A 27348-nucleotide genomic window follows, 5' to 3' on the forward strand; every position below is an offset into this window, starting at 1 on the left:
TATTTATGAACGAGTTCTGTTGGGGAAGTTACTTCAGTATAGTTGCCATGTTGAATAACTCAATGAATGCTTTCCCACTCATGTAAAATAAATTCACCGATGGACTACAATCTGACTACAATTTAGGGACACCGTTCTGTTTACTTGCATTATTACACGTCATCTTGTCATTTGCTCCACCATCTTTGACAGAACGATGGTGTGTTGGTTGAGCGCAGTCGCGCAGAGGAGTACCTCCTCGAATTCTTAGCGTCTGCGCATTACAATCTCTTGTTTTTTTAGTGTATTTCCGGACGCCAAGTCTGCACAGCTGCCGCCGAATTTAAAGAGACAGGGGAGGTAGTTGTTTAATTTTAATTTTAAACCTTTGTCTTGAACCTCGTTTGCTATTGCTCTTTATGGGATTGATCTACATGTAGCGACAGGATTACTAGCTAGCTCCTAAATGAAAGGATGTTTTTTTTAGACTAAAAGTCACCTCGCACACACTAATTTCCCCTCATCTCTCGGCCCCCAGCTAACGTTAGCTAGCAAGCTGGCTAGCTAGCTTGCTAGCTTGGTACACGGAGACCAAGATTTCTTTCAACTAGCAAATCTGGGACAGCGGACAATGGCGAAAATTCAGGCGCACGGTAACATGAAACAAATAAGCCAAATGCAAGACAAGGCGTACGTCGTGCAGAAACAAGTGCAACAGCAACACTTTCAAAAACTGAAGGTAAGAAACGACTGTAGCGAAGAAAGAAAAGAAAAAAAGTCCTCCATAGTCCAGTGCCATTTTGTGTTTGCGTTTCGATACGAGAAGCCAATAGCTAACGTTAGTAAGATGAGGAAAGAACTGGATGTACCGTACCCAAATGAGCTAGGTAGCTAGTTAACGTTAGCGAAGCTGAATCTGGTTATCCAGTAACGGCTAGTCTTAAACTTGTAAACTTGTCCGCTGTGCTGCGTGATGTGTATCTAGATATTGAGCAAGGTTAACATAGCTAGCAAGCTATGTATCTTATACTTACTAACGTTAGTTAACGTTAGCGTTCTTTTGGATAACATCTGCATAGCTAACGTTACTTACTTTGTCTCTCTTAGCCAGCTAAGTTGCCTAAATTGTTTTATACGTTTTTGGTAGCTGAATGACTATTTCGTTAGCCATTTAGCTACTAGCTGGCTACAGATGTTCGCAGTGTCTTTGGAGGCTTTTGTGTATGTGCATTGCAGTTAGCTATTGGCAGTTGGCTAGCTACACCTCGGGTTAGCTTTTTTCTTTGTTAGTCTAACGTTAGCTATCTTGCAACTAGCTAGCCCATCAGACAGAAACAAGCCGCTAGTTATAACATAGTGGTACCAAAAACAACAAAACAACCTAGTTAACGTTAGTGCCAGAAGCTTTCGTGGGTATTGTTGAGCTCGCCCTTTCCATTTACTTTGATTATTTCTACGCTGTAGTTAGTTGTCTAGCGAGACATCTGCTTTTTGTCTTGTCATGCTTTGATAAACATGAATATTTTGATAGGTTGGTTAACATTATATGTCTATGTAGTTGGCTAACTACCATTGATGCACAGTGTCATTGAGCACTGTTTTCCATGTGTTTACATATGAAGCGGATGTTCCCAGATGGGTACACGTATTAGCATTTTTGAGAATACAAATCTAGACTAAATCAAGAGTCTGCTGCATTGTCAGATTTGAAATTGAAAATGCTTCCCCCGGTCAACAACCGCAGTGCACTTCGCGAGCTAGTTGGCTAACTATATATGGTAGTATGGCAGTCTGAAAATTTCATTATTTTCTTTGACTAAGCAGCCCTTTTCGAAATAACTCGACAGCGTTACGGATCGATGAAAATGATCACTAGTCAACGGCACGTCGTTAAATTGTGCAAAAGCATTTTCAGTGGGCTTCGTAGGCTCATTTTTTATTTTCTTGCATAACAAAAGAATTGTTATTTTTGCCGTTCACTGCAATTTCTTTTGCTTTGTAAAACAAAAAAACGCATATGCCTTTACAGTTACTTTCATCCTTTTCAACCTCAGGTAGAAGATGCTTTATCGTACCTAGATCAGGTGAAAATACGCTTTGGGAATGACCCTGGGATATACAACAAATTCCTGGACATTATGAAAGAATTCAAGTCGCAAAGGTTTGTAAATGGGTTCCTATTCGTTTCTCTAGCAAAAAAAGAGGACTGCAGAGTGTACACACCTTTTCTGTAGACATCTCAAATGCAAGATACTTGACTATTTAGAAACAGTTCTGAGACTACCCTCTGTAAGGAAACTAAGGATATCCAGTTTGTGTCATTTTAATTCCAAAGTTGCCTTCTCCCCTCTCTGACAGCATTGACACGCCTGGGGTCATAAATCGAGTATCCCAGCTGTTCCATGGTCATCCGGACCTGGTCTTGGGCTTCAATGCCTTTCTGCCCCCTGGATACCGGATAGAGATCCCCAAAAATGGGGTGGTGTCCCTCCAGTCACCACTGTCTGCCCAGGTGAAGCATCTCATCATCCAGTCTCTCACACATTTTGTGCTTTCATTGTTAGAGAAAGGCAGTGGCACTGCTTTAGGATATTGGTATAGGTCATGACCAGACCTAGGTCAAAGCATAAATACTTTTCTGAGCTCAATTAATCTTGCCTGTTGCAATGGAGCCAGCCAGGAGGACCGGAAGGCAAGGTTTGCTTTTTTTATTGGGTTCCTGTACACCAGACAAGCTCAGTAAAGCTTAGAAAAGTATTTTAATCTAAAATAATGATGTATTTGGTCTGGTAATGACAGGCACATGTGTCTCCTTTGCCTTATGAGCAGAGAAGCTAAATTTGTTGTTAAAAACACTTGGTTTCCTGAGCGTATTGGGGAACATATTCTGCAGTGAAGCATTTTGACTGTGTACAAGATGGGCAGCAGTGTGTATAATGGGCAAGGAGCTGGATCTCTAGCTTAAAAGTAGCAGGTTCACTTCCCAGGTGAGACTCAAATTGTTGCAGTGTATATCCAGCTGTACAAACACATACTATGTAAATGAGTGGCTCTGGACAATAGCATCTGCTAAATGCTAGTAATGTTAGGTAATTATTTGTTCATGAGGAGCAACCTGTTGCCTAGTGGAAGGTTGGTGGTTCAAGCCCCGATAAGACGCACAGCTGTTGGGCCCTTAATCAAGGCCCTTAATCCCACATTGCTCCAGGGGGATTGTCCCCTGCTTAGTCTAATAAACTATGTCACTTTGGATAAGCTAAATAACAAATTATTTATGTGGCAGGTCTCCCCTGGCCAGGCCAGGAACGTGGCAACTGTTGCTGTGGGCGTGGCTGGGGGAGTCTCCGCCTCTCCTCCAGCAGGGGCCGGCTGCACTCAGGATGAGGCCGTGGCCTCGCTGGACTCCACCCCCTCGTCCTCCGGTGTCCCCGAGCCTCCCAATAGGCTGTCCTTGGCCCTGCCTGGCCAGGATGGACAGCCCGCGCCCCTCCCTTCCTCCTCGTCCCCGCTCTGCTCGGAGCCCAGTCCCGTGGAGTTTGACAGCGCGATCAGCTACGTCAACAAGATCAAAAACCGCTTCCTGGACCATCCAGAGATTTACAGATCCTTCCTGGAGATATTGCACACCTACCAGGTACCCCTTTTTTATTGCTTCTGCTATTGGATCTGAAATGCAGGGCGTGTATATTCCAGATAGAGCAAATCTGAACTGTGGTATGTATTCTAAATGCTGCAAAAGGCTTAGGCACCCTAGATGTTTTAGAATATAAGTATAGATTTCCAAACGTTCTTTTTCCAAAATGTTACAGATATGTTTTTGTATTTCATTAAATAAAATTACGCATTCAGTAAATTACCAGTTTTTAGCTAAAAAAACTTGAGTCTGTTCTTGAGAGCCAGAAGCAAGCGAGACAGCCAAAGTGGCAAGTTCTTCAATATATTTGGTACAATCTACCACCAATTTTCCTGGAAAACTGCAAGACCGTTTACTAAAGAGAATTAATGCAGTTTTAAAGGAAAAGGGTGATCACAATAAGTATTGATTTGATTTAGTTTTTAACCGTTCAATGCTTTTATAATAATTTCTTTAGATTTTTTAGAGACTTTCATTGAATCATCTTTGCTTTACACATTTCAAAAAAATGTGTAATGTGTAAAATATGTGTTCTGGAAAGTGCCAGTTTGAACTGCAGTGTGTGTTCCAGAAAGTGCCAGTTTGAACTGCAGTGTGTGTTCCACAAAGTACCCGTTTGAACTGCAGTGTGTGTTCCTGAAAGTGCCAGTTTGAACTGCAGTGTGTGTTCCAGAAAGAACAACTGGAGATGAAGGAAACGCGGGGTCGTGGAGGAGGGGGTATGACCGAGGACGAGGTCTTCTCTAAGGTGGCGAGCCTTTTCAAGGGCCAGGAGGACCTGCTGGCCGAATTCGGACAGTTTTTACCAGACGCCAAGAGATCACTGGTTTGGACTTCTTTCATTCTTTAAAACCGCTGTCGAGTGTCTATTGTCCTTTAGCATGGCTTCAGGACGATTATGAATTTGTATTTAGCCGTTAAAAAGGATCCTACCAGGGTTTATGAAGATATGTCTTGCATTAAATTCTAGGTTGAAATCCAAAGGAGATGTAGCTTTTGCTGTCAGGCCCCCTCGACTTTGGAACAGTTTCCAGAGAAGTCACATCTTGTCTTAACTCATAATTAAAAACACAATTTTATAGGATTGGTTTTACCTGATTTTATACCTTGGGTTTTTTATTATTGTACCCTGTTTTTTATGCATTTTCTCTTTTAGTTTGTACAGCGCTTTGTAACCAAGTGCTTTTAAATGTGCTATATATATATATATATATATATATATATATATATATATATATATACATATACATATACATATATATATATATATATATATATATATATATATATATATATATACATACATACATACATACATACACGTAAATTACATTTTTTTTTTTTTTTTTTTTTTTTTTTTTTTTCTTCATTAGAATCCCTTCCCTTTGTAATGCACTTATTCTATATCCTGCTGAAATGAGCCCAGTCTGTCTGTTGTATTACAGTTCACGGGCAGTTCACTAACGGGGAAAGACCACCTGAAGAAGATGGAAGATGATGACTTGGCCAAACAGAGCAAGAAGAGGTCTAGGCCTATGCTGCTGCCTCACATGACCCCACTTCTGAAGGTTTCTGCTTCCAAATGCTTTTCTTGGCTGAGTAACTTCTACGTGGTTTGATATGGTGCTTTCTCTGGGTCTCACCCAGAAGTTGTTTCTTCAGAAGAGGCCACTATAATGAGGACCTGTGTCCTCGTCAGTCTTGTGCATGTTCTCACTTGAGCCGGTCAAGAGGAAGTTTGAAGTTTGAATTTTGCAGTACATAGTAAATGGACTGCATTTATATAGCACTTTTATCCAAAGCGCTTTGTTATTAATGCCTCTCATTCACCCATTCACACACCAATGGTAAAAGGCTGCCAATCACCTTGTTGGGAGCAATTGGGGGTTAGGTGTCTTGCTCAGGGACACTTTGACAGTCACCTGTGCTTACCTCCTTAGCTAATGCTTTTATGTAAATGTGTGTTTGTGGTGTAGTGCCTAGCTACTTATTTATCTATATTCAGATTCCGTAATGCGGTGGCTCTGAAACTCTGCCCTCCTTCAAACAGCCAACCTTTTGCTCAGTTCAGTTATTTCATAATTAAAAGAAACAAACAAAAAAAAAAATGTGGGTTTGCCTTGTCATCATTTAGGCTATTTTTGTGACCATTTCCACACTTTCATCAATTTGGAATCTATTGATTCACCTCCGTCCTTTTTCATTTGTTTTACCTTGTTTTACTCTTTGTGTATGTCATTGTTAGTCCGTTATTTGCTATTTTTGATATAATGTGGTTAAGGGGCTGAATAATCCCTGAAAACATGAAAAGTGAATCTAAGCAATATTAACAGCTTGTTAAAATTCTGGGATTGCAAGTGTAGCTGGAACAAAAAAACTAGCAAACACAGGCGTCCCCCAGGACTGAACTTGTGAATCCCTGCCCTGATGAATAGGTTGCAGTTGTCCATAATGTATGTTTCTTTGGACATTAAAGTACCCACAAGTGCCCAACATCACCTGTGTGCATAAAATTGACCAAAGTAAGTGTTCCCATGGAACATAATCCTTTTAATGTGAGGAAAAGATTGTCAACACTGGTTTCTTGTTCAAAAAATATTTCAAAACTTTATATATCAGCTGCTCCCAGATCAAATAACTCCAGGTAATTTCTTTTAGCTCAATGGCAGTGTAAATTCAATCATTCATCTACACGACTGGGTGGCTTCAATGCTGTAGACTAGTGAAAAGTGCTCTTTCAGAGTTCAAGTTTTAATGTTAATACAAAATATATATATATATATATATACATACATGTGTGTGTGTGTTAGCTTGAGTTGCTAGTTTGCGGCTTGATCTATTTATAGTCCACTTAAAAAGTATTGGAACCGCAAGGCCAATTCTTTTGTTTTTGCAGTACACTGAATACATTTGTGGTTGTGATGAAAGCTCACAAGCTTTATTTCCTGGTATTTAACACCTAGATGTGTTAAACTACGTAGAACATGGCACCTTTGGTATCAGACCACCCAATTTCTTTCTTGCTTGCAATAGCTGCATCAGGCCTGTGACCCATTCGCATCACCAAACTGTTGCATTCTTATTTTGCGATGCTTTTCCAGGCTTTTACCTCAGCTTTTCAGTTGTTTGTTTCATGTTTTTTTTTTTCTTCAATCTCCTCTTCAGGAGGTGAAATGCCTGGTTAATTTGGTTAAGGTCTGGTGGTTGACTTGACCAGTCTAAAACCTTCCACTTTTTCTCCCTAATGAAGTCCTTTGTTGTATTGGCGGTGTGGTTTTGGTCATTGTCTTGCTGCATGATGAAGTTCCTTCCAAATAGTTTGGACGCCTTTCATGTTGGCTGACCAAATGTTTTTGTAGACTTCTGAATTCATCCTGCTGCTACCATCATGAGTTACATCATCAATAAAGATCAGTGAGCCCACTTCAGAAGCAGCCATGCAGCCCCAAGGCATGACACTTCCCCCAGCATGCTTAACAGATGACCTTGTATGTTTTGGATCAGGAGCAGATCCCTTCTTTCTCCACACTTTGGCCTTTCCATCAGTTTGGTAGAGGTTAATCTTGCTCACACCAGTCCATAAAACCTTCTGTGGCTCATCTCTGTACAAGTTGTAATCTCGCCTTCTGATTATTCTTCAACAACATCTTCGAACATTTGATTGAGATACCTTCACTGCTGCCCTGTGCAGTTCTTTTGTGATGTCACTGACTGATGTTTTGGGGTTTTTTCTTCACAGCTCTCACAATGTTTGTCATCAACTGCTGTTGTTTTCCTTGCTCAGTAGCCAGTGGTTTCTTTCTTTTTCAGGACTTTTCAAGTTGTTTTACTATCCCCAATGCTTGTGCAATGGCTCTGATTGATTTCCCCTCTTTTCTAAGCTTCAAAATGGCTTGCTCTTCTCTCAGACAGCTCTCAGGTCTTCATATTAGTTCACGTTTTCAAACACAAATGCAGTCGTCACAGGCAAAATCCAAGGCTAAAACCAAGAGTAGACATTCAGAATTATTTATTGTTTAACCAATCAATGTAACAGGACACATCTAGGAAACAAGAAACATCTGTCAGTCACATGTTCCAATACTTTTGCTAACCTAAACATTGGGTGGTCTGCTACAAAAGGCGATATGTTTGAAGTTATCTAGATAAATACAGAATAATAAATAAAAAAATTACATTTGGATCTGTCAACTTTTGACCACAAACTCAATTGTCTTCAGTGTATAGCAAAATCAAAGGAATTGACCTTGCTGTTCAAATACTTTTGGAGCGGACTATGAAAATGGTACTTTATAGCACAATTTAATACATTGCTGGTAGATTTTAAATGAATAGTTTTTGTTTATTCATTTTGTGTCAGTTTAGAAGCTGTTCTTCTGTTAAAATGCCCTGTTAGTTTTTCTGTTAACATAATTTCAACATTCTGAAAGGTTCAGAACAGCAAGAGGAATGTATTCTTGTTTCTGTCATTGTGTTTTCTTACAGGAATGTTGTCCTAACTTCTATTTTTCTTTTTTTTAGAAAAAAATGAAGCTGTCATGTTCCAAAGACCAGTCCTTTGCTTCTGTCGGAAAGCATGGAGTTTTACGGGAGTTCACATTTTTTGACAAGGTATAGAAGAAATGTTTAAAGTCAAATTGGGCAATTTCATGTCATGTCTGTGAAATAGACTGACACATCAAAAGACCATTGTGATGTTCAGTCATTGGCGTCCCGTCTTTTCCTCAGGTTCGGCGTTTATTCAAGAGCCAGGAGGTTTATGAGAACTTCCTGCGCTGCATTGCCCTCTTCAACCAGGAAGTGGTGTCGGGCGCAGAGCTGCTGCAGCTGGTCACGCCATTCCTGGGGTGAGTTTGAAGCTGCAAAGACTGGAGAGCTCACTTAATTGAATAGAATAACTTTATTTTTCATAGGAGGAAACGACTAAATTGGGTTTAAGGAAAGTACTGATGTAGAGAACAGAACGTTATTGTCCACAGAAGTGTAGCTTGGAGAGGCCAAGCACATCTTCAAATGACACTTGAATTTTTTATTTGATTTTTTACATTTTTAGGAAGTTTCCAGAGCTGTACACCCAGTTCAAGTCATTTCTTGGGGACAAAGAGCTCTCTCACTCTTTATCTGGGCTGTCGGACCGCTACATGGAGGGTGCAGGTCGGGAGATCGATTACGCCTCATGCAAGCGTCTGGGCTCCAGCTACAGGGCACTGCCCAAGACCTACCAGCAGCCCAAATGTAGTGGACGCACTGCCATCTGCAAGGAGGTATGCTTTATAAATGCAGTTTGCACTTCAGAGCCACCCTATCACTGTAGTCTGCACTGCAGAGCCACACTTTATCACTGTAGTCTGCACTGCAGAGCCACCCTATCACTGTAGTCTGCACTGCAGAGCCACTCTTCATCACTGTAGTCTGCACTGCAGAGCCGCACTTCATCACTGTAGTCTGCACTGCAGAGCCACCCTATCACTGTAGTCTGCACTGCAGAGCCACCCTATCACTGTAGTCTGCACTGTAGAGCCACACTTAATCACTGTAGTCTGCACTGTAGAGCCACACTTAATCACTGTAGTCTGCACTGCAGAGCCACACTTTATCACTGTAGTCTGCACTGCAGAGCCACCCTATCACTGTAGTCTGCACTGTAGAGCCACTCTTCATCACTGTAGTCTGCACTGTAGAGCCACACTTAATCACTGTAGTCTGCACTGCAGAGCCACACTTTATCACTGTAGTCTGCACTGCAGAGCCACACTTCATCACTGTAGTCTGCACTGCAGAGCCACACTTCATCACTGTAGTCTGCACTGTAGTGCCACACTTTATCACTAGTCTGCACTGTAGTGCCACCCTATCACTGTAGTCTGCACTGTAGAGCCACACTTTATCACTGTAGTCTGCACTGCAGAGCCACACTTCATCACTGTAGTCTGCACTGCAGAGCCACACTTCATCACTGTAGTCTGCACTGTAGTGCCACCCTATCACTGTAGTCTGCACTGCAGAGCCACACTTTATCACTAGTCTGCACTGTAGAGCCACACTATCACTGTAGTCTGCACTGTAGTGCCACCCTATCACTGTAGTCTGCACTGCAGAGCCACACTTTATCACTGTAGTCTGCACTGTAGAGCCACACTATCACTGTAGTCTGCACTGTAGAGCCACACTTTATCACTGTAGTTTGCACTGTAGAGCCACCCTATCACTGTAGTCTGCACTGCAGAGCCACCCTATCACTGTAGTCTGCACTGCAGAGCCACACTTTATCACTGTAGTCTGCACTGTAGAGCCACACTTTATCACTGTAGTCTGCACTGTAGAGCCACCCTATCACTGTAGTCTGCACTGCAGAGCCACACTTTATCACTGTAGTCTGCACTGCAGAGCCACACTTTATCACTGTAGTCTGCACTGCAGAGCCACACTTTATCACTGTAGTCTGCACTGTAGAGCCACCCTATCACTGTAGTCTGCACTGTAGAGCCACACTTCATCACTGTAGTCTGCACTGTAGAGCCACACTTCATCACTGTAGTCTGCACTGTAGAGCCACCCTTTGGGACCTATTTTTTGGCCGGTGTCTGGCATGTTGCAAGTTGGCATGCTGTTGATTTAGAATTTCTCGAGTGGGAATTTCTAATTTCAGGACACAGTGCACCAAATTGGGAGGAGAGCCACTGCTCAGGGTGTGTGAGTCGAGTGCAAGCAGCTCATTGCCATTTTCGTGTAGCTTATTGCAAGTTTTGGTCAGACAGGTCTGCATTTCGTACTTACCACCTGCTCAACCCAGGTCTAAGGCGTGACCCGCAGCCCAGTCTGATTTATTTCTAATTTCTGGGCTTTCACATGCAATGTGTGATCAATGCATGATCAGCCAACTCAAAATCCAATTAACAGTTTTCATGGATAGTATGTTCAGTTTGTCTTTGACATACATCCCACAAGCAGGAAAATGCATCGGTAACATTGTATTTGTTGTTATAATGTATGTAATGTATAAATACTGCTTTTTTTGAATTTCTTTTTAAAAAAATAATATTTTCATTTTACATTTACATTTTAGTGATTTGGCTGAAGCTTTTAATCTTACAAGTGCACAGGTTCTTCCACAGGTTAAAGCATCAAATCCATATCTATTACAAAAATATTTATACCTGTTTTGAATTTTTTGTGGCTGTTCTCACTGACTGTGATCGCTTTTGTACGCCATTTTATTCTTTTTCTTTCTTACACCCGTCTGCAATGAGAAGAATAGCATAATGCAACTTGAGCAGTCTTTTTATTTTAATTACATTACAGTAATTAAAATGATAGCTACAATAGCGCTTACTGGCCCGAATTACAGAGACTGCATTTGTAAACTCTGTTTGACTGGTGTGATATTTTGCAACAATTTCTCATGCATAATAAGTAATATGTTATAAATGTAATATCACTGTTTGTGAAGACATAGTTTGTGCCTCGATCTCCCCTAATTAACACAGGGCATGTTGAGACATGGGGATTTTTTGTAGTTGTATTTGTGCAGGAATGATGGCTTGTATTATAGCAACACACTTCTCATGTGTGAGTGGCATGACGCTGTGAAATCTTTCTTTAACCAAAGTATTTTTTTAATTAATTATTTTATTTTATTTTATTATATCAAAGTATTTTTCTATTAACTGATTGTGTGAACGTTGTATATTCCAAGTAGACTCTCACTGCTGTCTGCACTACAGAGCCACCCTTTATCACTGCAGTGTGCACTACAGCCCCATACTATCACTGTATTCTGCACCACAGAGCCATGCACCACAGAGCCAATACTTTAGTCTCTTTTTCTTTGGTATGTGCATTATTAAAGCTGCGTGTCTTACCCTTTTTTTCTCTCTCACTCACATTCTCCTCTCCTGCTGTTTGCGGGTGCGTGCGCATTTGAAGGTGCTGAACGACACGTGGGTGTCGTTTCCGTCATGGTCCGAGGACTCCACCTTCGTCAGCTCCAAGAAGACGCCGTACGAGGAACAGCTACACCGCTGCGAGGACGAGAGGTTCGAGGTAACGTCAGCCGAGTTTCCACCTGCCTCATAATCACATAAACCAGTGACGAGCAGTGCGCCATCTGTCCTCAACAATGAGGTTTTTCAGGTAAGCCTCAGTCATACTTTGTCAAATGACAGGCTGCATCTCAAGCGGCAGTGTTTTAAGATGGGAAGGCATCGAGTGCCTTCGCATTAACCTTATGCTTCTTACTTTCGTTAAATTGAGGGCAGTTGAAAACAGCGGCGGAGTTCGCACTGAATTGTAATAGAGCTTGTCTATGAAAGTATACAGCGAGCCCGGTATTTTGTTGTAGTTATATTTTTGAAAAAATATTTTACTTAACACACTGAAATAACGTATATATCGTGTTTTAAGCTTTCCATGAACTAGGCAGCTAAATTGCTTGTAATTAAGCATCACATAATCACGTTATTTTGACGTCTTCCTGCCTTCAAAGTGCGTCTCATTACGTGCTACACTGGTGCTGCCTCAGCACCTCCGAAGTTGCTTTTGAAGGACAGTGGACTAATCGGGTAGCGAGGCATCAAGGCAACTGCCTTCGGTTTGAGATGCAGCCGTAATTTCAACACGAAAAAAGGGTCCTATGACACTTTCCTCAATGTCGCACTCCTCTAGAATTTTGTTTTTGCAAACTCCTTACTTGTGCTGCAGTCTATGTGATTGGACAACAAGTTTGGCATTTCATTACCATAGAAACAAGAGATCCCTCCCTTTAGGGCTTTGCTGGAGTATAAAAGGCAAGCGTTGTGCGACACCTTTTTATTTTTTTTGTGACGCTTGTCAAAAGTGTCGCGTGATGAAGTATAAATAGGGCTTTACTGTTGAACATCTTGTTTCAGGAGCTTGTGTCATGGAACAGCTCGAGGGCCTTGCTACTGCTGCTTTTTTGACCCTGTGTGTGCTCTTAATGCTCCATCTCCTCTGCCTAAGACACAGTGCAATACTGCGGCTCATCTCCTCCTGACTGATTCCGTGTTTCTATCGCAGTCACCCCAGATCTGGGTTCAAATCCTGCATTTGCATTTGATTAAGCTTTGGAACAAATTAAATGATCCCAAAAGTATAAACCCTGCCCATCTGATCCTCCTTGCAGGCTGAAATGCATGCACCAGGCAACATCATTAGATCACAGAAAAGTATTCAAATACTAATATTATTTGAACCCAGTTCTAGCTTGGTCCCACGCGGTTAACCCTTTCTATTCCAAGAGTGCCATATGGCACACGCGACCTTATACCTTTTCGACCAATCAAAATCACTGCTACACAGCTACAAAGTAAAAGGTCAACCTTATTAAATTTTCCTCAACCAAAGCCAAAACCCTTTGGGTGGAGCCAATTCATATTGGGCTTGGGGCTGAAAGGGTTAACACTACCATTCCCCCCCCACCACCACAGCTCGACGTGGTTCTGGAGACCAACCTGGCCACGATCCGGGTGCTGGAGAGCGTGCAGAAGAAGCTGTCACGCCTGTCCCCGGAGGACCAGGACCGCTTCCGGCTGGACGACTGCCTGGGCGGCACCTCTGAGGTCATCCAGCGTCGCGCCGTCTACCGTATCTACGGCGACAAGGCACCTGAGGTCATTGAGGGACTGAAGCGGAACCCCATCACCGCCGTGCCGCTGGTGCTGAAGAGGTCAGAGCAGGGTCACACGTGCATGTGAACTTACATACGTTACACGAGAGCTGCAGCAAACAAATATATTCCAATAATCGATTATTGCGATGATTAATCGATTAGCGCCTTGTACATGAGAAACATATTTTACTCACTAGTCAGAGTAGCTGCCAATCATGTTTTGTCAACTATTTGAAATATCATCAAATGCCAAAAAGAATAACTGATCTTGGGAATTTTTTTTTAGCTTGATCCTTGGATCATATTTATAATTAATAATGAAGTCTGTGCAATATTCTAACCTCCATGGCAACCATATCTTTGGTGATGGTCTTGGTTGTTAATCAAAAAAGCTCCTGAGTACTTGAAGAATCCTTGCCAAGTAAGTCAAATGTAAGAAATTGCCTATCAACAGTATTGCATGGCACTCAGCATGCCGATAGTCTGTGGCCAACTATGGGATGGGAATGCTAACTAGTTCTACTTGCCAGGCAATGGAGATTTCATCCACACCAGGATTTCCTTTTCAGATGCTCAAGCTTGCAGATTGTACTGCTGTGGCATGCTGTGGCATGCCCCATTCTTCTTCTGCATTACATTACATTACATTTATTTAGCTTTTATCCAAAGTGATGTACAAAAAAGTGCATATCAAGGTCATTCATTAGAACAAACTACAGAACAGGTCAGATGAGATACAATTCACAAAGAATCAGTTGTACAGCCATGAACATTAAGTCTAGTACACATGGCAGATAGGCCCAGTCAGTAAGGAATTAGGTCTGTAACTACAGTGCCAAGATTAATACAAATACAGTGTAATCCAAATACAACTGCAACAGTCCTATTAATCTACAAAGTACAATAAGGGGCCAATAAATTGATGTGAAACAAGCGGCAATAGATCAGAGTACTCTTGCAGTGGAGTCTTGGTACAGTGTTAAGAGAGTCTTCAGACTGCTGTGTATGGTATGGTTGAATGCTTCTGATGTTGTACAGAAGGAATCTGCTGGTCCGTGATGTTGCTGCATCTTAGTCTTTGAAGTCCGGCTGGGTGTACAGGACCACCCCCAGGTTCCTAGCAGAGCAGGAGGGAGCCACTGTACTACCATCAACAGTGACTTAGAAGGGAGATGTCAGCCCAGCAGGCAGATATCATCTCATTATCATGTTTAGCAGAGGGAGGGAAAGAGAGTAAAAGTTGAATATCATCAGCATAACAGTGATATGAGAAGCCATGTGAAGCAAGTACTGAACCAAGAGATTTATAGTCTAAATGGATAATAGCAGTGGCCCCAGTACGGAGCCCTGTGGGACTCCTGTGAGATGGGAATGACGTGCAGAGACTGACCCCCTGCAGGTAATCTGCTAGATCAGAAGCTGAGATCTAGCAGCGGAGAGGGATGAGGAGAGGGATGAGGCTCTTGCCATGTGTCCATTACATCCTGGAGAGCAGTCTTTGAGTGCCCAGAATCTGGACTGATGAGAATCATGCAGATTGTGCTGATGGAGAAAAGATGATGAAAGATGCTTAAGTTTTTCTAGAGCTTTAGACAGAAAAGGCAGTAATCATACTGGTCGATAGTTCCTAACATCAGGTGGTCTAAGGTTGGTTTCTTAAGTAGTGGGGTGACATAAGCCATCTTAAGGTCAGGGGGAACATTAACACTGCCAAGGGGGCAGTTAATAATGGAGGATATAAAAGGAAGGACTTGTTCCATAGGTTAGAAGCTACAGCGGCATTGCTGCCCTCTTAACTGGGGTATTATCCAAAGTTTACGCAGGTATTTGCCAAAGATTTTAGGAGACAAAACGAATAGAAATTGTTTTGTCCAAGTCTATTGTTAACATATTGAAATGGTCAAGCTAGAATTTAATCATTTCATTTCTAAGAGGTTAGGCAGATTGGGTTGAATGAAGGGCTTTATCATGGCTTTACTGAGAGAAAGTGTAAAACGACCCCGATCTGACTCCTCCTTGTCTGCAGGCTGAAGGCCAAGGAGGAGGAGTGGCGGGAGGCCCAGCAGGGCTTCAACAAGATCTGGCGGGAACAATATGAGAAGGCCTACCTCAAATCCCTGGACCACCAGGGCGTCAACTTCAAGCAGAACGACATCAAGGCTCTGCGGTCCAAGAGCCTGCTCAATGAGATCGAGAGCGTCTACGACGAGGTGGGCCTACCCCTAGCACCAAGAGAATCAAAATCCCTGAGAATTCTTTTACCTTGTCATTTGAGAGGCATGTGACTGGCTTTTCAGGTGTCTCGGTAGATATGATAATTTCAGAAATGTTTATATGAGAGATTATAACTGCACAGATTCAGATTTCCCATCCAATCACCCCATCAAATATTATGATTTAGCTAAAGGGCAGTGTCAACCAAGTGCACCCATGTTTTGATAACTTTTTGATTGTGGAGAAAAACAGAGCGTGTCTATGGTAAATGGTAAAATCCAACAAGGTGCTCTTTGGAACAAGGGTGATGAGAATGATGAGAAAAGGATGGCGACCAAGGCACTTTTGATTTGGATGCGTTAAAAAGCCTTTATTATACAGCTAATGCGTTGGCAAGAAATTAAAAACATGCACCGATGCATTGCAGCACACAGGCCATCATCAGGGTGAATAAAATTTTTGATTGTAATGGATGAGAATATCCACCTGGATTGCTGCACACCAGTGGACATTATTTGTGTTACACAACATCTAGTTTATCGTTAAACCACAACCAAAAGACGGTAAATGATTAGTCTCAAGTCTCCGAAATATTTGAAGCGAATACAGGAGTTGGCCAAACTGGGTTTGGATGCATAAAATAAAAAAGCAAAAGAGACCGCTAGCATGACCTCAGTCACGATTTACTGGAGGCATTCATCACTTGCCAGAGGTGCGTTCAGCATTAATTTCCTTGGTGTAATAACAATCTACCCTTTGTCCTCTTAATTAATCACACCAAGCTACAGTACATTTCCATTTGCTTACAGTATGATCTATCCAATAATTCATACATACTCAATAATGGCACTTTTACATAATTACAATATCTAATAGACACATTCACACTCATAATCAATTCTACCCATACCTTCAACTTAAAAACTCAGTTAAAACCCTTAGCTTTGCAGGAAACGAAACATTATCCGCTCCACCTCTTTACTGAGAGTGTAGTATCTAAAACTTACCAGCATCTACTATCAACCCAACCATCTCTACATTCAAAAATGAACAGCACAGATGACGATGATTATTGGAAAAAAATGTCACAACACATTTTTATTGACCCTAAACTCTAAATTGCAGCTCATTCAATATCAAATATTACACAGAACACATTACACTCTCAGACACTTATTTATTATGGGAATCTCTGACACACAAATCTGTATTCAATCTATCATCTATTGACACTTTTGTGCACTCCCTTTGGCGCTGCAGTTCAGACATTTTGTCGACAGATCACCACAACACTAACCCAAATCCTGGGGTCTTCCCTGAAATCAGGAAAAAATACGGATTTTTAGCCCACCTCAACAGATCCATATTTACATAGATCCTGCATAATACTTTGCTCAGATATATGCAGTTGCCGTACTTCAGTAGAAGTTCTCAATGCAACCGTGCACAAATTTAGCCCTGGTTATATTTGGAATTGGAAAGAGATGTTGCTGTTGACTTTTTTTTTTTAATTTTAATCGAGAGCTGAGGCTGTGATGATGAACACTGATAAATATGATTCAACTCTGTGCCTTCCCATTAAGGTACTTTTCTGAGAGGTGTGACGGGGAGGGGAGAACCCAATTTGCATGCACTAATTAATGAATTACCTTGTGCTTTAATTGCATTAACACACTTTCACAGGGTAGTAAATTGTCAGGGTGAAATACTTTCGGGGTGTCTCGGTGGCGCAGCCTGCAGAGCACTGACCGCATGCTCGTTGTGAGCCGCGACGTCAACGGTTCGAATCCGACCGTCTGACAATTTGTCGCATGTCTTTCCCTCTCTCTCGCCCCCATTCTTCCTGTCTCTATATACTGTCCAATAAAGCTGAAAAAGGCCTAAAAAAAAAAATACTTTCAGGAAAGTGGCTGAAAACTCACTACTTAGAAATATGTTTGTAGCCCTGTTCGGATTCCTATGGGCCAGCTTTCACACATCACTCAAAGAACCTGTTGACGGGCAACAATTAAATCACTGCATCCACTTAACTAAATGTGACATTCTCGTTCTCGTTTTGCATCATTTTTTCCTAGATCGTGTAGCTTATTAACATTTCTTGATTTTTGTTGTCTTGGTTTGTGGTTGTGTTGCCAAGACCTGTTATTGAAATGATTCATACTCCTTGGTTGTGTGATTGTTTAACAAGAGACTTGATGCGAGGCCTGTGGGGGTATTTATTTCATGAAGCAGGGTTACTTGGTTAGCTGGATCAAACCTGGAACAACTCTTTTTACTTCGGTCCATGTTCCAGATTTGGGAGGGTTCCAGGTTTTACTCGGCACAGTTATCCTGCTAACTGAGTAATTGTGCTTTATGAAATACCCCAAATAATCTTGAATAATCATTTCAGCCCTAATATGTGCCTACACACGCACACGCATGCAAACACCTCACGGGCATGCTTACTTAAAGCAGTGGTCTGCCACTTAACCCAGGTATTATATTTGTCGAATCGACTGTCAGCACCAGCTGAATAATTATGATAAGTCTGCGATCTGAGGTTGTGGACTGCTGCAACCCTGCTCCTCCCCTGGTTCAGCCCGCACTTTGACACATCCTAGAGCAACAGATTCATCCCCCTACCGACCATACTCTACATCCCTCCATATGATTCTAGTTTACCTACTAGTTTAATAGGTCAGATGTTCCCATCTCAACCTGGGGTTCCTCCTGAGATTTCTTCACATCAGGGAGTTTGTTTTTTTTCCTCGCCACTGTTGGAGGCTTTTCTACCCCATAAGGGTGTGTACCTCATGATATTTGTGGGCTTTGGGCTCTGTGTGGGCTTTGAGCTTTCTTGTCTTCTGTACTCTGTAAATTGACTTTGGAACCATCTTCTGTGAAAAGCGCAGTACAAATGAAATGTAATTGAATAAATGTTGTGCTTTCCCCCAAGCGGCAGGAGCAGAGCACCGAGGAGGGGGGCGTGGGGCAGCAGGGTCGCGATGGCGGGGCCTCGGCCGCGGTCATCAGCGAGCCCCACATGATCTTCACCTACGACGACAAGCAGATCCTGGAGGACGCAGCCTCATTGATCATCTACCACGTCAAGCGCCAGCCCACCATCCACAAGGACGACAAGGACCACATCAAGCGCATCGTGCAGCACTTCGTCCCCGACCTCTTCTTCGCCCGGCGCGGCGAGCTGAGCGAGACTGAGGACTGGACAGACGAGGAGGCCGACACCGAGGAGGGAGGTGGGGGAGCAGGCGGAGGAGGTGCCGGAGGGCCCGGTCCAGGAGGTGCAGCAGGAGGCCCACAGCTCAACGGAGAGTCCAGGAGGAGGCGCTGCGTCTCGCCTCACAATGCAGAGCCCAGCCCCCCGGGCAGCCTGGCGCTTGGCGGGGGCGGGGAGAAGCTTGACCTGCGTGACCCTGAGGCGGAGCACCAGAAGGAGCTAGACGACGTCTACAACCTCTTCTTCCTGAACAACAACTGGTACTTCTTCCTGCGGCTGCACCAGACTCTGTGCGCGCGGCTGCTGCGGGTCTACCGCCAGGCGGAGAGGCAGCTGCTGGAGCGGCGGGCGGAGCAGGACCGCGAGAGGGTCCTCCAGGCTGAGGGCCGGAGGGACAAAGCCAGCGACCTGGCTATGGAGCTACGACTCAAACAGCCCAGTAAGAGCTCCTCTCGTGCTCAAAACAACATGACTAGAGAGCAGCATTATTTGCTGGGACATTATGTATTCTAGTAACTGCATGTGTTGCGGTTCAGTGCCATAGCTGTAGAGGTCAGGTGCCTGAATGTGTTGGCTTTGCTGAAAGCGTAAACCCTCAAACTACTTTTGGAGCATGTGCACTGCCTGCTGAGTTTAATAAATACATCTAAGTGCCATTTTTCTCGTTAAGTATCCTTGATGAGCTCACGGGAAAGCTGTTGAAGCTAGCGCGATTGTTTTTGGAAACCTGTGGCTTAAAGGCATACTGTCCAGGATTTGTACCTTCTAAATATAAAATAACCTTGTTAAGGCATATCTATGATGCACTGGCAGTTTTTCTTTGCAGTCCTTTTGTTTCTTTTTCTAAAATATGTTTGGGAAGTTTCTGGGTGTAGCTGTTTTCTGTGTGCAGAGAGGTCCGTGGCTACAGAGGGGTGGGGTGGGATCTGGTGTTAAGAGCATATGGAACCTACAAAGATAGGTACTGCAATGGCGGAGGTGAAGAGGCAAAAGTACAGTCAAGCAAAATGATAAGCTGATGGGGTTCATACAGAAACCAGTCAAGATGGAGGAGGACACTTCTCATTGTAAACAAAGGACCACAGCAAGGCTACATAATCCTGCATAGTATGCATTTAACTAGCAAACAAAAATCTTTTACAAAGTTTAGAGTTGGCAAGCATCCTGTTAAAGTGTATATGTGCAGGCATACGTATGTCCTTAATCATCTTCCTTGTTGGAGGAGCGTATGAATGTGCATCAGACCTCATGAAATACATAATTGCTTTGAATTCAAATACTTTCCTACACTTTACTGAACTTGTCTGATGTATTGGAACCTATGCAATGAAAAACTTAAAGGTGCCATTCCCACCTTTGTGTACTTTTGAAGTATTAGATTCCAAAACAATTACGCATTTGACCCAGGTCTGATGTGCATATGTGAGGGTAACCCCTGTCCTGGTTCTTTGCAGGTGAGGTTGAGCTGGAGGAGTACTACCCAGCGTTCCTGGACATGGTTCGCAACCTCCTGGACGGGAACCTGGACTCCACGCAGTACGAGGACACACTGCGAGAGATGTTCACCATCCATGCCTACATTGGCTTCACCATCGACAAGCTCATCCAAAACATCATCAGACAGGTAAAGGATACCGGCTTTTCCGATTCTCCCAATTTTCACACGTGTATGTGTTTGCGTTTCACTAGTGCGAAAGCAAAAAAGGAAAACGCACACCTTGTTTAGCGAGGTGCATTATGGGACCACAGAGTCCCGTGAGGTTTGTGGCCAAGTGCACAGAGCTGTGGAGTTCTTTATGTTAACACCAGACCTGGGTCAAATACGTAATACATTTCAAATTCGTCAAATACTTTTCTTCACTTTTCTACTACGCGTGTCTGGTTTATTGGAACCTATCAAATGCTCTCAAAAAGTGCCCTGCCTTCTGGTCCTCTGGGTTGGCTCAATTGCACCAGGCAAGATCAATCGAGCACAGAAAAGTATTTGAATCCAAAAGAATTGCATATTTGACCCAGGTCTGGTTAGCACCGCACACAAAGATGTTGCAAGAGCTCCAGCTCGTGCTTGGGGGGGTGGTCAGGTGGTGACAGAGTCTTCTCTGAATGCCTCCTCCTTCCTCAGCTGCAGCACCTGGTCAGCGACGAGGTGTGCCTGCAGGTGGCGGAGCTGTACCTGGCCGAGCGCAAGAGGGGAGCAGCCGGGGGGAACCTGTCCTCGCAGTGTGTGCGAGCCGCCTGGGAGACCAGCTATCAGTGGAAGGCCGAGAGGGTCATGGCCGACGAGAACTGCTTCAAGGTGAGGGGGGAGTGATCGGAGGGACTGGGAAAAAGAACGGCGACCGGCGCGGTTGGTCTGTAAGGCAGCCGACTCAAGAGCCGCTTGAACTTCCTCACAGGTGGGTGGTGGTTTGAAGCTCTGGTCTCTTTTTATTGGTTACCGCTGTTCCAACACATTGGACCTCATGCAAGAACGTTTTCGTGTTCTTATTGTAAATATAATGTGTACCATGTCTGACTCAATCAACGCTCCTAACTTCTGAAAACTGTTCTAAATGACCACGGAAACATGATGAATCCCCTCTGCTTCTTAAATGAGTGCACATGCATGAAAAGTGTGAATTAGCGTAATTGACACCCCAATAAGACTAGGCGTGTCTGGAAAAGGTATTAATAAAAATTGCATCAAACCCCCAAGTACGTTATAATACAGTATATACGATATTGTAGGTGGGTTGCTTCGAATAGGTGGCTAATGGGATCAACAACAACAAGGGACGTAATCTACCAGGTAGTTGGCACCTGATTGGATAGTGGTTCTTGCATGAGGCCTATTGTGCTGATATCAAGGTTTGTAAAATAGGTGTGTTGGGGGCAGAACATTTTTGTTTGGGACCATTGTGATGATGAAAACATGAGTCTGTCCTGAGTCTAAACCTGTTATAATAGTACTGAGTAAAAGTAAAAACTTCAGGCTGTCCTGACCGATCTGTTCCAGCCTTGTTTAACATTGATGTTGAGGCCTGGGGAGATGGGCACTGCTCTTGTGGTGTTAAACTTCCGCTCAGTAGCTCAGGATATTATTGATGAAATGCATCTGTAAGCATGCTTCCTCCTTGACCATGCAGGTGATGTTCATCCAGAGGAAAGGTCAGGTGACTATGACAATCGAACTGCTGGACACTGAGGAAGCACAAGCCGATGATCCGCTGGACGTCCAGGTAGATGTTCCTACACCCTGATATTGCACTGATATTTCTGTGGAGTCATGACACGCAGATATTTCTGTGGAGTAGTGACATGCACTGATATTTTTGTTGAGTAGTAACACACTGATATTTCGGTTGACTCGTAAAACACACTGCTATTTCTGTTGAGTGGTAACGCACTGAAATTTCTGTTGAGTATTGACACATACTGAGATTTATGTGGAATACACACAGTAGTAACTCCCACTGAGAATGTTCAGTAGTTGAGTTCAGTTTGTTGAGTAGTAACACACCGATATTTCTGTTGAGTATGACACACAGGTGTTTATGAGTAGCAACACTAATATTTCTAAGTTGTGCTTATATTGCAGTGGTCTAAGGACTAGGGCCCTGAACACAGGTACCTATTCCTGTTTTGCAAACGGAAAGTGCACGAAACGGGGCAGGGCTTGTGCTGGAGTTGGTCTTTGATCATTTCTATGGTCTTCTCCTTGCAGTACCTGTCCAGTTACATTGAACAGTTTGTTGGGACAGAGTCGGCGCTGTGCGCTCAGTCAGAGGGCTTCTGCTTCAAACCAGTCTTCCTGCCCAGGTGAGAGCAACTCTACACCCGCTGTCTCCTTGTGATTTCATTGTTTCCATAAGCCTGTTTTATTCTTTGTACTGTATGTTGTGGAACACTGGTAATAATGTGTCTTGTAACGAGTCTTAAAGGCCCACATGCATATCTTTTGTGTTTTTGAGCTCTTCATATCATCCTGAAGCTTTCGAATTGTGTTCCATAGTGATTTAAGTAAAACAATTGCAATTCTGGTAGAAGTATGAATATTTTCAGGTCTTAACTGCTAAATGTTAACAGAACTGAGGACAGGAGGGGGAATTGGGCTATGGGGGCAGGGATGGTTAGGGACTTTTCAATAAACTTACATCATGACTCTTTGCGAACATTTTGTGGGTGTCTACTAAAAGCGGGAAGAAAACGCTTGTGCGTGTGGGCTGTTAAAATATATATTAGCCAGTTTTAAGTTACTGTTTGTCTGAAGGGTGAAATTTTCTTACCCCTTTGACAATGTTTTGTCTTATTTAGCAAAAAAGGGACTTAAACCCTGAGACACCAGTCTGTGTCCAGCAAGTCTCCCACATTAAAGGAGTAACATGGTGGTTGGTCACACTTTCTAGGTTTTTATATGCAATTTGCACATGTGAAGAAAAACATGATGAAAGTATTAAATATGTCCATTCTTCAGTTTTGGAGAAGTTAGCGTTTTAAATGCATTGTCCTATTTTCATCCGGTTGAGAATGTTCTCCTCGTGCATAACACAAGGATAACCATTCCCCTTATCCCTCCCCTATAACTTGTGATGCATAGTTTGCGTCACTGGCCTCCAGGCAAGACAATGCAAATTTTGACTAATGTTCAGTTCCCTTAGAGTGCTTTTTAAGGACTGTTAGAATATTTCTGGCTATATTAATTAATTCATTTGATTCATAGTTTGCTTTCATAAGGTGACGTTATCGAACGTTAGTTGTGCTTTTATCTTAACTGGGTTAGCTAGCTAGGGTTAGCTAGCTAGCAAAAATTTGTCATTGGATAAGTCAGCATCCTTACAGTAGTTATCAATAATTGATATACTTGGATAGCTAGCTTGAAAATTCAGTCTCCCAAGATTTCCATGTGTGGAAGGTGGGAGCACGATCTGTGAATCATAGCTAATTGACCAAGCCCTGACAGATTGGGTGAACTTTTATAGTGGGAAATTTAAAGTAAGTTTTAAATGCATTTAAATGACCCCACCCAGGAACCTGCGGCGTTTTCGGCGCTGGCAGCTACGGCAGATGGAAGCCATGCGCTGTCGCCGGGAGTGGCGTCGGCAGCTCGGAGTGGAGACGGCCGGCAGCCTGGACTGTCGCTTCAAGCTGCACTCCCATAAGATGGTGTTTGTCATGAACTCTGAGGACTACATGTACCGCCGGGGGGCCCTCGTAAAAGCCAGGAAGGTACGTCAAACCAGACCCTTGCGCAGCTGGGATCTGGTTGCTTGTTTTGCCTGTGCGCAATTTGTGGGTCTCATCCGCCTTGATGAGGAAAAATGCATGTGTTTGGCTGGAGGGTCAAGCGTACCACTCAAGCATGGGATTAGATATGAAGGCCTTTTAGGTTTAAAATATTAAACCTGTGTATAGGCTAGCCCAGACTGGACAAATTTCAAAAGGGAATCGGGGAAAACTTTCCATTAAGTAATGTAGATGTTAACATGAATGAATTGATGTACAAATACATTAGACATACTATGCAGGTTTTTGAAAATATTATAAAATATACATGCTCAGTCATTACTTTTATATTTTGCTTATCTACTTGTATTTGTTATTCTGTTATTTGTTAAACTGCTTGCGCCTCTACTGGGCGTGGACCTTTTTTATGTCTGAAAAGCGTGTGTCCAATAGACTGAACTCCTATGCTCTATGATCCAATAGAAGGAGGAGTGGGGGAGACAATTGGCTGCAACAGTGGTGAGCTGGGTTTGCAAGAGATTAGCCTTGGTGGCTAACCTTTATCTAATCAAGTCGTTGGCTAACTTTCTATGACATTAATTAGCTGCTGCTTTATAAGCTGGCGAAATTTTAGTTTTGTACCGTGGTAGCTGTGTCCCACTGCACAGTACTAATGTTACTGCTTATATTTTCGGGGGATTCTACCAGTTTATTTCCTATCCTGGGCAGGGAGCTCATGTCTATATCCAAAAGACTCCCAGACTTGAGATCTCTTTATAAAAATTAAATAAATAATGAATTGATGCGTTTGTAAATGTGTGTGCTTATGATACAGAATTGTGCAGGCAGGCTAACCATTAGAACAGACTGAAATCAACTGGAAACACAAGTGATGTCACTTAAATAGCTAACTAAATGTCCTGTGTAGACTACTAAAGCTTATGTTTTACGAAACATATTAGACTGCGGTTTCTCGGCTCATTGCTATCACAACACACGATCGTCTGCAACAAAGAGGCGGGGTTGGGGTTGGTGCATAGGAATATTTTGTATACAAACGCATGAGGGAGAAATCTTACATAGTACATCTTTAAAGGTACAATAGGTAATTTCGGACTCCTAGTGGTCAAGAGAAATTTCAGCAACAAACGCACTCAAACCACAACATGCACTGTTTTATATCTAAGAATATATATAAGAATATATATCTGGTTCTAAAACGATACCAGTTTGTTATCGGTAACAACAAGCAAATTACCTATTAGTTAGCTTTCCGAATTTACAAATATCCAACGCTTCAATTATGCTCGCAACACTCGCTACTATGTTCGTATTGCCTCAGGTGGATATTTCTAAATTCATGGAGCTAATTTGCTTGTTGCCACCAATAGCGAACAAGTATTGGTATTTTTAGTTGGCTAGGTAAGCAGTATTTGGATAGTTAAGTTTGGTCACTTTTGCTTTGTTTATTTGTTTAAAAAAAAAGTATGCACTTTGTTGTACGTCGCTCTGGATAAGAGCGTCTGCCAAATGCCAATAATGTAATGTATTGTTTTATAACTAGATATGTAGTCTTTGCTTGGATAATAAGCAATAGTATACAGTTTCCGTGATTGTCTGGAGTGCAATTTGGGCAGCTACGAGCGAACAATCAGAATAAGCCCTCACGCCATTGGCTGAACCAATTTTCAACCAATGAGCTTGAATTATTGTACAGCTGTACAATGTTTTGGTGACGGCCTGTCAACTGTATGTTTTGAAACCGAAATTTAAGGACTATAAACTCAGGCAGAGGGTGAGTCAATATGTCAGTGAGCCTTTTTCAACGATAGGAGTGGTCTTGTAACAATGTTTTAACACAAAAATCTTTACCTATTGTACCTTTAAGCATGAATTTTACTTTTCATTAGAGTAGATTTTCATTCCCTTTGGATACTTATAATTAGTTGGCTATTAACAAATACATTAACTGTTTTATTCATTCCTATTCAAATTGGCAAGAACTAATTAGTAGTTGTAAACATGAATTAAAGATGTACAAATGCATAAACACAGCTGTACAGATTGACCTCTCCATAATTAGTTGGTTAACAACTACATTAGTTCATGAAAATTCATGTAAGTCATACCTAGTGGATAAGGTACATGACTGCAATCCGGGAGGTTGGTGGTTCAAGCCGCAGTGTAGCCGCGATAAAGTCTGCACAGCTGTTGGGACCCTTGAGCATGGCCTTTAATCCCACATTGCTCCAGGGGGGATTGTCCCATGCTTAGTCTAATCAACACTTTTATCTGATGTTTTGGATAAAAGTGTCAGCTGCAATGAAAAAAGCGTAACCTGCAATGTAACTGTAAAGTAAAGTGTTAATGTACAGGACTGGAATGGTAATGCCGATGGGGCCGGTGTTTCCCTCAGGCTCAGCACGGCGTGGCGCGAGCGCAGCACGATCGCTTCGACCGGTGGCACCAGGGCTGGCTGTCTGAGCATGTGCCCCCCTCTGCCGAGCGTGCCGTGCAGGACTGGCTCATGGGCGAGGAGGAGGAAGACATGATCCCCTGTAAGACCACCTGCCTGGTGAGGCAGGTCAACGGTTTACCTGTCAACAGGTACCAGGTCCGCTACAGCAGCAAGCCCCCTGCCTCGCCCTGAACACCACCACCACCCACACCCACCCCACCCCACCCTCCTCATACACGTACAGACAAGTGCGCGCACACAAAACCGACACACAGACACACACGCACAAGACTGGACTAGGAGAAACTGGTGTGGAGAGGCGCGGCCAAAGCGGAGACGCAGAGCCGGACCGGGAGTGAAACTCAGAAGGAAGGCAAAAGCTCCAGCTTTCAGGAAGTCCTCATCTTCTGCCCCACCGCTACTCTCATCTCTTCGGAAAAATCGACCTGCGAACAGCCGCACAAAAAACTCATTCAGTTTGTTCGAGGAATGTGAAGAATCTTTTTAAATGTAGTTTTTAGCTTCACGAGCCTGAGTGTGTGTTGTTTATATTTGTATATGTTTCTACTGGAAGAGACTGATAAGATGAAAGAGTACAGCTGGTGTTTGTACAGGATACTAATTCAAGCATACTTATATAAATATATGTATACATGCATATATACAGTATAGATACATGAGGAAATAACGTGATACTGTGGCATTTTTGCTGGCAGCCAGTTCCTTAATACATCCATTACTTTGTTTTCCTTGTAACTAAATGATCATATCCCCAGGCTGTGTCCATCATGTGACAACTTTTCAAGACATTTGTTTGTACTTCAGCTGTGTTAAACCAACAAATTATGTACATCAGTGATTTCACCAGGTCCTGCTTGAAGGATGCTGTCATTTTTACACATTAAAGCTGAAAATGAACAAAAAAATCAGTGGTGGAAAAGAATGTAAACCATTTCCTTACCCTGTTGAAGTTTATCATGAAATAAACCACATAGTTGTAAACTTCTAAACAA

The 27348-nt window shown here is 42.8% G+C and overlaps 1 protein-coding gene across 2 annotated transcripts; it reads left to right on the forward strand.

Annotated features, from left to right (window-relative positions):
- Positions 1-202: 202 nt before the first annotated feature.
- sin3b (SIN3 transcription regulator family member B) lies at positions 203-27348 on the forward strand. 2 transcript variants are annotated; one of them, XM_061241785.1, is made up of 20 exons: positions 203-339; positions 518-718; positions 2034-2140; positions 2338-2491; positions 3263-3613; positions 4287-4439; positions 5059-5181; positions 8135-8224; positions 8342-8460; positions 8667-8877; positions 11540-11656; positions 13060-13298; positions 15268-15451; positions 18394-19114; positions 20130-20299; positions 20798-20971; positions 21801-21893; positions 22379-22473; positions 23682-23880; positions 26294-27348. In XM_061241785.1, the coding sequence occupies exons 2-20, from the start codon at positions 611-613 to the stop codon at positions 26525-26527; spliced, it is 3642 nt and encodes a 1213-aa protein (XP_061097769.1). In that variant the 5' UTR covers positions 203-339; positions 518-610; the 3' UTR covers positions 26528-27348. The 2 variants fall into 2 exon arrangements, with proteins under 2 accessions (XP_061097769.1, XP_061097768.1); XM_061241784.1 differs by having other exon boundaries at positions 272-718.

The sequence above is a fragment of the Conger conger genome, chromosome 5 (genome assembly GCF_963514075.1).
Source record: "Conger conger chromosome 5, fConCon1.1, whole genome shotgun sequence".
Taxonomy (NCBI): Eukaryota; Metazoa; Chordata; class Actinopteri; order Anguilliformes; family Congridae; genus Conger; species Conger conger.

Excerpts from the sequence above, each read along its gene's own strand:
- sin3b (XM_061241785.1), top strand. The coding sequence starts at position 611 with ATGGCGAAAATTCAGGCGCACGGTAACATGAAACAAATAAGCCAAATG. Across the intron at positions 8,878-11,539 it reads GCACTGCCATCTGCAAGGAG|GTGCTGAACGACACGTGGGT; the intron begins GTATGCTTTATA and ends GCGCATTTGAAG. Across the intron at positions 23,881-26,293 it reads CCCTCGTAAAAGCCAGGAAG|GCTCAGCACGGCGTGGCGCG; the intron begins GTACGTCAAACC and ends TGTTTCCCTCAG.